The sequence below is a fragment of the Synchiropus splendidus genome, chromosome 3, assembly GCF_027744825.2.
Source record: "Synchiropus splendidus isolate RoL2022-P1 chromosome 3, RoL_Sspl_1.0, whole genome shotgun sequence".
Lineage (NCBI taxonomy): Eukaryota > Metazoa > Chordata > Actinopteri > Syngnathiformes > Callionymidae > Synchiropus > Synchiropus splendidus.
Genome location: NC_071336.1, coordinates 35,287,811 through 35,300,502, shown reverse-complemented (window position 1 = coordinate 35,300,502; position 12,692 = coordinate 35,287,811). Strand labels below are relative to the sequence as shown.

The window sequence follows — 12,692 nt, the reverse complement described above, 5'->3', positions numbered from 1 at the left end:
CTCATATGTGCAGCTTAAATGTAAAAAACAAAAAAAAATGATCATGAACATATAAAGACGTTTCAGTCTGTTTTCTAAAAAGTGTATAGGAGTATAGATTATTTTTGGGCTGATGGCCAGGAAGACTGAAAAATGCATTTTTCTTCCTCGTCGCATCAAAAGCCAGATGAGTCACCAGATTTTTGGACGGCTGACGACTGGAAACTTAACTTCTTGAGAGATTTGTGAATAAAGATGAGTTTTCCGGGTCGGTTCCGTGCCGCACCACCCACTCGGATCAGAGCCTCGCTGTCAGGCTGCCGATGCTGGCGGCGGAACGACAGGTGTGATGAGCAACGCTGCGGCTCACGACTCCAGGGAGAGAAGCGCGGTGACGGTCGACAGGCAATTTTCTGGGAGGAAGCCGGCTTTCATCGCGCTCCTCATCCTGAGGAGTAAACAAGTGTCTTGTGCGAGGTTGAGGGAGGGTGGGAGGGGGAAGGGGGAGGGGGTGAAGTGACAACTTCCTTTGCGGGACCCGTCATGGCGATGCGAGGGAGAGAAAAGAAACATCAAAAAAGAAATAAATGAGGAAGACGAGCAAACAGAGGAGGAAGAGGAAAACATTTCAATCTGCGACTTGCGTTACGTGATGAAGCAGCAGAGATCATTCCTTGTGACATCAGCGAGGTTGAGGTGTCAGCGAGCGCTGCTCCTGCACCCCCCTCATGATCCCCGGCCCCCAACTTCGGCGGCCTCACAACGTCTGAGAGCTTTCATGAGCTGGGTGTCACAAACACAGTGTCTCCTCCGGTTCTGCAGGGATCCAAACTCTCCACAAGGTTGAGATTCAACCCCCCGCTGCTGCCTGATAACTCGCCAACGCTTCGTCTACGATGAGGTGACTGAACCTGTGACGCTGTTGATGGAACTGATGGCGACTTTACCGCTGCCTTCAAGCTAGTTGTGTAGCTCTTACATCTGCGACAACAGCGCCGTTTGTGGATTGTGGATTGCGTAAAATCAGGAGAAGCTTGGTTTATCCGCCTGGAACCCAGCTTCAGTGGAGGCGGAGTCTTTGTGAGTCTGCAGCTTGATGTCACCCTCACCTCACCAGGAGAGTTGAAACACAGCCATTCAGTTCAACATGTGCATTTCCATTGTCGCGACCGTCTCGCCTCCACAAACTCCTGGTCACGTGACTTGACAAAGTTTTGTTTTTATTAAATAAATGCGTTCTATTTTGAGCCAGTTGGAAGTATCAAACTAAATGTCAAGGTCAGCTTCTCTCAACACCTGGTAAAGGACGCACCTGTGCGCTGCAAAACCATGTTTTCAGAAGCGCAGGTTCAGAGCCAGGAGTGGGCGGAGCTACAGCGTTGAATCTTTAAAACGTCGGAATATTAAATTTGGCTTCTTTTCCAGTTCAGTCTCCACGGTATATGCAGCAGGTTACGAAACAAGTGTCACTGCTTCATATCCTCCTCAACATGTCAAGGCTCAGGTTTGTCCATTGTGATCCCATCCGTGTTATCATCAGAATCAGAATCAAATTTATAGCCATGGTCAGTGGGGAGCCCACCAACTGGGGAAGTGTTTCGGAATAAAATAAAATAAAATAAAATAAACAAAGGCTGTTCATGAATTCAACAGTCTGACGGCCGAGGGGAGGAAGCTGTTCCTGTGACGGGAGGTTCTGGTCTGGATGGACCGTAGCCTCCTGCCAGAGAGAAGAGGAACAACAGTCCATGTCCAGGGTGAGAAGGGTCGAAGGCTCTGATCCCACCTGCACGTCTCTGGGTCCTGGAGACATACAGGTCCTGAAGAGGTGGCAGGCTGCAACCCATCACCTTCTCAGCAGAAGGTACGATGCGCTGCAGTCTGCTCTGGTCCCTGGAGGTGGCGCTGTTGTACCAGACAGTGATGGAGCAGGTGAGGATGGACTGGATGGATAATGGCTGTGTAGAACTCCACCAGCAACTTCGTTGGCAGTCGTAGCTTTCGTAGCTGCCTCAGGAAGAATCAGACTTGTTTCCGCCTTGTTTTCAAGTCAGCTTCTGTTTATTGCTGCTGCGTCGTTTTCGCTCAGAACACTTTATTTTATTTACATTCAAGCACTCAAAATGCTGGCGCCCGTGTGACTGCTGCAGGCAACAACACTGCATGAGGAGCGCTGAAATAAAACGCCTGTGATTTCATTGGTTTGATGTCGCGGCTCAGTATTTTGGCGGCATGAGGCTCGCTTGCTCATAAAAATCCTCACCACAGTGTTAGCTGCAGGGTTCAGACCGCGAGAAAGAGGTCCCAGCCTTGGGCCCTGGAATTTATGGCAATAAATTGTGGTCAACAGTTGTGATGTCTTGTTGAATTGATATTTTTGATCCGTGATGGTCCCAGAGTCACGGCCATTCCTCCGACCGATGACATCACAACGAGTCGACACATGAAGTCGTCGGCACCTAAAAGTCGGCTTACTGCCCTACACCTAACCCAGACCCTGGATTGACCATGAACTAGAAATCTTACAGGAACCCTAACAGTCCGACCTGGACCCACTATCCGAGCCCAATAATCCCTGACCTGATCCAAGACAGAACCCCCTCTTGAAGCCCAACTATTAGCCGCAGCCAACCTCAGCCCTTCCCAACAACCCCAACCTTAACCGACCCAACCCCTTAGCCCCTCCCTGTGACCCTAACCCAGCGGTCACGCAAGATACTCCAAGTCCACTGTGTGACCTGTAGGGCTCGGTTCAGTACACCCTTCTGACATGACCATATGACAAACTATAGTCCTCTCAAATACTTGAGTTTTCACAGTAAAAACATAACAAGATGGTTATAACATGATTATTATTATTATTTCTTTTTCTTTTCACGACCCGTGGGCTGCTTCCTTGGTCTGTGGTCTTCCCCCTGGTGCTGGACCCGAACCCCAGCAGACCCGGATGACACAGAAACCTCGTGAGAACTCCAAACTTGAGCGCGTAACAGACGCCAAAGTTCCGACTGAACTCTGAGCTCCTGTTTCCTCTTCAATCAACTCACATTCTCTCCAGCTTGATTTCGTGATTACCACAATCACCACGTACAGGAGCGTCTTCATTAACCCGAAGGTTTGATGCACATGAAATATGCATCGCGGCAGCGCTGACGCTGGTGAGGAAGGAATGTGGCGGCGTTGTATCAACGTGAGCAACCTCCAATCTCATTTAGCGTGACTTCTGCGGGACAATTCATGACCCGCCGTCTCTGCCGGTGGAACACACTGGTGGAACACACTGGTGGAACACACTGGTGGAACACACTGGTGGAACACACTGGTGGAACAGGCGCGTTGAACAGGCTGGTGGAACAGGCCGGACAAACCTAACCATCCCAAACACATGGCTCACCTGAAGCGGGACTTTGACCCAAACTGGAACCCAGTTACAATCACCCAGCTACTCACCCAGTCAACCCTTCAATACTGAGTCATGAAGCCTCATCTACCCTTCAATGCTGTGTCATGAAGCCTCATCTACCCTTCAATACTGTGTCATGAAGCCTCATCTACCCTTCAATACTGAGTCATTAAATCTCATCTACCCTTCAATACTGAGTCATGAAGCCTCATCTACCCTTCAATACTGAGTCATGAAACCTCATCTACCCTTCAATACTGTGTCATGAAACCTCATCTACCCTTCAATACTGTGTCATGAAGCCTCATCTACCCTTCAATACTGAGTCATGAAATCTCATCTACCCTTCAATACTGAGTCATGAAACCTCATCTTCCCTTCAATACTGTGTCATGAAGCCTCATCTACCCTTCAATACTGAGTCATGAAATCTCACCTACTCTTCAATACTGAGTCATGAACCCCATCTTCCCTTCAATACTGTGTCATGAAGCCTCATCTACCCTTCAATACTGAGTCATGAAATCTCATCTACCCTTCAATACTGAGTCATGAAACCTCATCTACCCTTCAATACTGTGTCATGAAACCTCATCTACCCCTCAAAACGGTGTCATGAAACTTCATCTACCCTTCAATACTGAGTCATGAAACCTCATCTACCCTTCAATACTGTGTCATGAAACCTCATCTACCCTTCAATACTGTGTCATGAAACCTCATCTACCCCTCAAAACGGTGTCATGAAACTTCATCTACCCTTCAATACTGTGTCATGAAACAGTAGGTGTCTGCTCTCTGAAGTATTTTCTCACAGACTTACATCTCTCTGATGTACTCTTGGATACACACTCTAAAGCTCATGACTCAACCCGCTACTGCCCCCCACTGGAGCTGCTGACTCGGAGAGGAATCAGAGAGTCAGTGTTCCTGATCCACCCTCGACCCTCCATCTCCTGCTGGCAGACCCCGAATGACTCACACAGGACCTGAGGAGAATTTCTAATTCTGCCTGAACCGACAAGTCCTCAGTGTTTCAGCACTACTGGCCCATCAACACCCTCCTCTGTGTTTGTGTTGTGGCCTTGAAAGCTTTTTTGCTGTGAAGCCCTGAGCCCGTTTGATTCTCCAGCAGGCAGCGATGTCTTCATGCATCTGAAATATGGCGTCATGGTCAAGGCATGAGTCAAAGGGAAGATGAGTCAAGGCAGAATCAAAGGTTTTGACTTTCCTCGATAAAACAGTTTGGAGTTTAGGGGAAGGAGAATCATGCAGGTGGTTTTCTATGGACATTCCTTTAATTCACGTGTTTGTGTGATGGCATGAATGAAATACATCATAATAATAATAATAACAGTAATACTCGAAAAAAAATAAAATCCTTTAACTGAAAAGTGTCAAATTGTACATATTAATTTTGTGAAACAAAAATGGGGAAAAAATCTGAAAAACAATGAATTTATTTAGAAACACACACACACACACACACACACACACACATATATATATATATATATATATATACAAAGATATTTAATAAAAATGTAAATAATCCAAATAAAAGCTCAACAAAATGTGGGGAAAAAGATGAACCAAAACATGTAACACCATTGAAACTAAGAAAAGTCATGATGAAAATATGATTTATGACTTTTGAACTTTAAACTGAAAAGCAGTGATCGGAATGGTTGTTTTAAGTGTTACGCAGAATTCTGAGGTTAAAGCCTGAATTCTTTAGTAAAATAGAAAATAAATAAATGATGGAATAAAAATTGAGTGAAATGTCATACTGCAGTAATGTTTATAGAATATGTATGTTGTGGGTAAATACTGACAAAATAAAAACTGTTCAACCCTTGCTATTCATGTTGCTGTTTTTGACAAGTGAATGTGGTTAAAAATCTAAAAAAAAAACCAAAAAAAATTACATGAACAATAATTCTGTTGAAACAAACAAAGAGCAGTTTAAAAACCGAGACATCTCTCCGAGGTCCCGGCCTCCCAGAGACGTGTCGTGATTGTCGTGGTCCTCGTGTGTGTTTGGTGTCAATTGACTCGCTCGACAAACACGACTCGATCATACTGAATTTGAAACTCCCTGTTATAACTCCCGATAACCTGCTAGCTACCTTGCTACGTCCTTCCGTCCACACAGCGAAGGACCTGTTTACACATCCGATGGGGACTGGTCTGGTCGACGATTCGTCTTTAGCAGGAGCGCGCGAGCCGCGAGGCTCCGTAGCCCCACAGGGAATTATGTGGACCAGGACGGTGCAGGAGAGCTCGGCTGATGACTTGTTTTCTCTGGCAGGTTTCCTCTGTTGTTAACGGATTAGCCGCCGGAACAGAGGGAATATGCTAATCAGATCAAAACCGCAGGAAACAATAATTAGAAGATTTGAAAAATCGGCTTTGACAGACGTCGCATTATGACGAGGCTTTGGATCCGGGCGACGGAGTCCGTGTTGCCGGGTTCATTGTGACGGCGGCTGTTTGGTGCTAATGCTTCCTGCAGTCAACAAAACACTCCTGAGGAATTCTAATGGAGTCAAAATAAAGAGGAAGATGACGGAGGAGTTGGTTGGTTTTCCGCTCTCCGGGGAGTCGCTGTGAAGAGTCTCGATAAGAAGCTTAGTTTTCAAGGCAGGAACCAAATGGATTGTTGTGGAACATGAACGCCGGGATCATGTTTCCGAGCTTATTGTGTTTTTCAGAAGTCAAAATACCCTCCTGATCCGTCGTGGAGAAGCCTGGAATCTGCTGCGGTTCAGTTTTGACTCGATCATTTCTGGTTCATATGATGGACTGACTCTGCCCTGGACACTAACATAAGGCCCGCGGGCCCCACGCAGCCCTCTGGTGGCCATGCCCGGCCTCAGCGATGTCACCGATGTAACCTTTCCAGTGGTGTTGAACTCTGATGGAGTCAGGCGGTTTAACCAGCATTGGCACATTTTAAGTACGTCTTTTTTACAAAAAACTTTAGTCAGAGAAAGCTGGAACGACAAGCAATATTGACACAAAAATCCAACAAAAAAAAGTGACAAATTACCAGATAAAAGAACGCTGAGTACTTAATCTGTAAATTAGCTGGAAAAAATAAATAAATAAACAAAAAAATAACTAAATGAAAAGATGAACAAATAATAACAAAAATGTGATTTAAACAAGAAAAACATTTTAGGGGAAATACAATCCACACAAACTACATCAACTACAGATTGAACTCTGTAGGCTTTTATTTCCAACATAATAACCAAAGAGTAATTCAGTGACATGTTTGAGGTGGATGTAGAATATATAAACATAAGTGACAGAAAGAAAATACACATGAAAAACAACCTCAGATCAAATCGAAATGAAGTCAAAACAACCAGCAAAAATCTATACAAGAACCATGACAAAAATGTTGGTTCCAATGAGTCCAAACTTCTTCTTCAGGGCAACGGCTTCTTTGATAATGGAAAAGAAATGCATGAATAACATTAGAAAAACCAGGTGTTTCTAGAACATCTGATATTTAAACATTTAAAGGTCATATCTTGAAGCACTCGGAGTCCTTCTCCTGAGCCTGTGGACGTGTCTCTTCTTCGCCCTGGTCTTCCAGCGTGTTTGTTTTTCACTCGGAATAACTCTGTGATTCCCGTCCCGAGCCGCGGCGCCGGGCTCCAAACTCCCCGGCCGAAAAATAATGAGTTCCTGGCAGCGCGGAGGCATTAATATTAATAAGTTATTGACTCAGTGTCCCTAACTACTTGTCATTGGGAGCGCGGGCCGAGGGAGACGGTCTCTCCAAATATATCTGCCGACAGATAATGAGCCTGAATCAAGTGTCTGTCACAGTCCGCCGCCATCGCTCCTCCGCGCGGCCTCCAGGTGATGGATCGCTCAGAGGTGACTCCGTCTCGTGACTGTTGCCGAAGCTCGGGATTCATCGCCTCTCACAGGAGCGAGCGGCCGCTCGGCGTGGCACATGTCAAGGCCGAGTCTGAGCCGTCGAGTCATGTGACCGAGGCGCCGCCAGCGAACCAGCAACCTTATGCTCTTCCCTGAGACGCTCCTGCAGTGACTGAGAGCAACACAATTACAGTGGGGAGAAAAGTCCTCAGAAAGAAAGTCAAAGAGAAACGAAGCTTTTAGAAATTCAATCCCTTGATCACAGGTGGTGAATACAGCACTGAGAGACAAACAAATAATGACAAAAATAAAATAGAATAAGAAGCACAAATAAAAGACAAATGACTTTTTGGGAACAAAAGAAGAATGAATAAATGAAGCAGTTCATTGATGTGGGGAACATGTGACCCAGAAATAAAGAGACGAAATCAATCATTTTATTTGTATAAAAGAAGCAATAGTTTATCTTATCATGATATTATGATTATTATTGGAAAAAAACTTTAAACGTAATATTAAAAAGTAAAATATTTCAGAATAAAAAATCTGCTATGATGACTGCTACTACTATAATAATATAACTAACTACTACCAATATTACTACTTAGGTACGACTACCTAATTACCTATTATTACAACAGTAAAGTAGGAGTAAAACACTACTACTACTACTAATAATAATAATAATAATAATAATGATGGATTTACAAATGAAATGAAGTAAAATATTCCTGAAATAAATAATAATAATAGTAAAAAATGAAAGATCTCACTGGCCATGTACACAGACAATGAAGTTAAAAAAGAGTGAACACATGAATTCAAACTGTTGACATGAAGACCTGCCTTCACGCAAGTCGTAACTGTGGACTCCAACTCTGCTCCTCCTGCTGCAGCTTCACTCCAACATGGACAAGGACGACGGCACGGTCCGGTACGTCCTGACCGGCGACGGCGCCGGCAGCCTGTTCCTGATCGACGAGAAGTCGGGCGACATCCACGCCACCAAGCGGCTGGACCGCGAGGAGAAGGCCATGTACACGCTGCACGCCAAGGTGCTGGACCGCACCACCAACGCCGAGCTGGAGCCCGACACCGAGTTCAACATCAAGATCCACGACATCAACGACAACGCGCCCAAGTTCGCCAGGGACATCTACTTCGCCAGCGTCCCCGAAATGTCCGACGTCGGTGAGTCACAGCGTCCGTTCAGGTCACATGACTCTCTTTAGACCCTATAGCTGAACCTGTGTGCATTTGAGACATTTGTCTGAGTATCTGTGCAGTGTGTTGCCTGATGCTGAAGGTTGTGAGGTTCCAGCTGCAGTGTTCAGCAGGAGAGCGAGTCTCTGAAGGTGCAGCTCGGCACAAGTCAGTCGGGTTTCCTCTCCTCAGCTGCAGTCAAAATTCTCAGGTTCATCCCAGTCCACTTGCTTCAGCAACACTTCAGCGTCCTCTCTTATCGACTTCATATATTCTGAGAATTTTTGTCATGTAGAAGCTCAAGTAGAAGCACAAGTATTCACGGCGAAGCTCAAGGTCAAGTGCATTTGTAAAGCACGTTTACTCAGGGAATGCTGACCAAAATGCTTCACAGTGCATGAAAACATTGACTGGAGGGAGTGAGGTGAAAGACTCAGGACGCTGCACTCACCTGCTCTGATTGGAGCATTGTAGATGAGGCTTCATGACACAGTATTGAAGGGTAGATGAAGCTTCATGCCACAGTATTGAAGGGTAGATGAGGCTTCATGAAACAGTATTGAAGGGAAGATGAGGTGTAGATGAGGTTTCATGACACAGTATTGAAGGGTAGATGAGGTTTCATGATACAGTATTGAAGGGTAGATGAGGCTTCATGACACAGTATTGAAGGGTTGATGAGGCTTCATGACACAGTATTGAAGGGTAGATGAGGTTTCATGACACAGTATTGATGGGTAGATGAGGTTTCATGACACAGTATTGAAGGGTAGATGAGGTTTCATGATACAGTATTGAAGGGTAGATGAGGCTTCATGACACAGTATTGAAGGGTTGATGAGGTTTCATGACACAGTATTGAAGGGTTGATGAGGTTTCATGACACAGTATTGAAGGGTAGATGAGGTTTCATGATACAGTATTGAAGGGTAGATGAGGTTTCATGATACAGTATTGAAGGGTAGATGAGGTTTCATGACACAGTATTGAAGGGTTGATGAGGTTTCATGACACAGTATTGAAGGGTAGATGAGGTTTCATGATACAGTATTGAAGGGTAGATGAGGCTTCATGACACAGTATTGAAGGGTAGATGAGGTTTCATGACACAGTATTGAAGGGTAGATGAGGCTTCATGACACAGTATTGAAGGGTAGATGAGGTTTCATGACACAGTATTGAAGGGTAGATGAGGCTTCATGACACAGTATTGAAGGGTAGATGAGGCTTCATGACACAGTATTGAAGGGTAGATGAGGCTTCATGACACAGTATTGAAGGGTAGATGAGGTTTCATGACAGTGTTGCCATCACTAATTCAATGAAACCTCACATCAGTTCTAAACCAAGAGCTCCATCTAGTGGCCTCTGAAAATGTGGACACTGTTTCAACAACCCTGCAACACTGTTTCATGGAACCTCATCTGCCCATGACTAGTGTGGAGCTCAGGGTCCACACTTTTGACCCAACTATAAACCGACTGCGAGGCCACCGTGTTGACACACCGCCGCACCCCCAGACGCTGTCGGAGCGACATCTAGAAGTCGTTGAAACTGCACGTTGAGCGTTGACTCTGAACAAGTTGTGGTTGCTTTTGTCATCAGTTTGAAGTTACTGTTAAAAATATTTCACCCGCAACTTCAGACCAGTTTCTTGAGTATTTTAAGGCAATGCTCTGGAACCTTCTTTCCAAACACCGATCACATCCTGCAGCTCATAATTCCACTCCATAACTGTGTCCACGTGACCTCGTTCTTGGGAATCAATGAGTTTCCATTTCACAGTTTCTGTTTGACAGATTCCTGACTAACAAGTCGATAATGGAGCGGCATGTTTGAATGTGGCATCACAGGAACATGGTCTGCCTCGCGCGATGACTCGGCGACTCCCTGGCTCCTTCATTTGCTCGCCGCGGCTCATCGCGCATTCACAACAGCCGACGCCATTTTCCCTTTTTAATGGGCCTTTAGAAACATGGTATGTTGTGATGCTCCATCCAGTTAGGGATTCGCCTGGCTGCACTCCACTTCATCCTGTTTAAAGGAGAAATAAACACAACAATATGGGGGAGGGAAAATACAGCACTTAATTAGAAAATTAATACGCCGGCAATCTGCGGCGAGTCAAAACCCAATTATGCCAACGACAAATCAGAGCGCGCTCCGTGGCCTGAGCTGCGGCTGAAAGGTGGGTCAGGGTCAGCCGCCATCATCCGCCCGCTAATAATCGAGCGGCAACGCGGCGGTTCGTCTTGCCGGCCGCTCAGAGACGGCGCCAGACAGATGTTCCGGGGCTCATTAGCATGCGTGGCGCCGGTCGGTCCCGAGCAGGACGCGGCGCAGGGCTGCTGAATGCCAAGGACGCCGTTTGTGTCGCGGCGGCGCCGAAGGTTTCTGCAGCACTGTGGCTTGGATTTTTCAAACTTTTCATGAGCAGATGCGACACTCGTGTATCACCGCAGCCGCTCTCACTCTGTCATTGTTGTTCTCCTCTTCATTCATTCATTCAGTCAGAAAGAGGGGACAGCTGACGTTCAAAATGTTTGTTTACGTTGGTCTGACTGACTCTCTCTAGAAGGCTCACTTTCACTTTCTACCGCTCCGATACTGCCCCTCCTACACCCTCTTTTTTCATCTGAACAATGAGTAAATATATGTTATTATCATTCAGCATATTTTACATTACAGAGGAATAAAAATATGGAATCAAAACTTAAAGATTAAAATTCCTCAGGTTCTGAACCAGGGACCCTCAGGTGACCGCCAACAGCACAACGATATATGAAGACTATTCATGTATCTTCTTGTTTTCAATGGTTACTAATCATGTGTTATATATTTGTTGATCATTATAAGTGTCATTTTTTGTCCCATTAACATATGTACAACTTTATTTATGTATTAATTCATCAATTCATGTATAATGTCATCAATATAAGCACGTTTTAGTTTTTTGCTTGTTTCCTTGTTTAGTATTTTCTTTTATATTTGATATACATAGCATTAATAAACATCATATACATATATATACATACACATAATGCACTGACATATATACATACATGTTTTTCTTTGCACTAAATTGAAAATATGACATTTTTCTTTTTTCTTGAATTAAAAAACATTTTTTAAAATTATTTTTATAATAAATATTTATTTCACGTGTCTTCATATTTTGTCATTTTCTCTCACTTTATTTCTATTGACACGAATGAAGCAAAATAAAGTAAAATACATTGTATTTCACATTCCACATTTGACATCACCAGTTTATATTATTTTATGTTATTTATTTATTTATTTTCAGACAGAACTGTATTTATTTAAACGCTGCCCTTTATTTTGTTTTAACTGCCATTTTTTGTGTGTGTGTGTTTAAGAAATCAACTAAAAGATTGGGGTTCCCAGCTGTCAGTCACTCCGGTCACCAATGTCTATTTGTTTTCGTCTGGCAGCTTCAGCTGCTCTGGTGGAGTCAGGCGTCCTACAAGAGAAAATCTCGCGGCGCACGTGGACCCTGCGGCTGGCAGGGACCATAACAAAGCCGGGTGTATAAAATGGTGTGGGCTCACGCTGAAAACTGTTTTGCAGGAACATCAGTCGTCACGGTAACCGCCACCGATGCGGACGATCAAACGTATGGAAACAGTGCGAAGCTGGTCTACAGCATCCTGCAGGGCCAGCCCTACTTCTCTGTGGACTCAGAGAACGGTGAGTCGGTCTCAGCCGAGACGTCTGTTTGTTCACTTGTTTGCTGCTTTGAGAGGCCGCGAGGGAGCTGAAAAATCAAGGGATCCCCATGAAGTCTGTGATGGTACCAGAGACCAGCGCTTCCCAAATGGTTTTACGCTGGGGACAAGTAAAGACAAGCTAAAATATCTCCTCAAACCAACTGTTATCTGTGCTGGTTGAATCACAGCGAGTCACTGGGCTTGTGGGATTCACTTTTGTAGACTCACGGATGATCTCATTGACTCATGGGTTAGTGTCATGAACTGGACCTCTTCACCTCCACTAACAGAATGATTCATGTTCGTCCTGCAAAAAAAGTCACTCCCTTTTCACTGAGTCACTTGTGGGATTCACTTTTTCTGACTCACGGATGATCTCATTGACTCATGGGTTAGTGTTAAGAACTGGACCTCTTCACCTCCACTATCAGAATGATTCATGTTCGTCCTGGAAAAAGAGTCACTCCCTTTTCACTGAG

General features: G+C 44.8%; 1 protein-coding gene across 4 annotated transcripts in view; it reads left to right on the top strand.

Moving 5' to 3' along the window:
• The window catches only part of LOC128755394 (cadherin-10-like), a 40,408-nt gene that overhangs the window by 15,607 nt on the left and 12,109 nt on the right, over positions 1-12,692 (top strand). For all 4 annotated transcript variants that reach the window (XM_053858788.1, XM_053858785.1, XM_053858786.1 and 1 more), the window contains 2 exons: positions 8,176-8,470; positions 12,074-12,193. In XM_053858788.1, coding sequence (XP_053714763.1) covers positions 8,188-8,470; positions 12,074-12,193 — 403 coding nt within the window. In that variant the 5' untranslated portion in view covers positions 8,176-8,187. The remainder of the gene's footprint in view (positions 1-8,175; positions 8,471-12,073; positions 12,194-12,692) is intronic.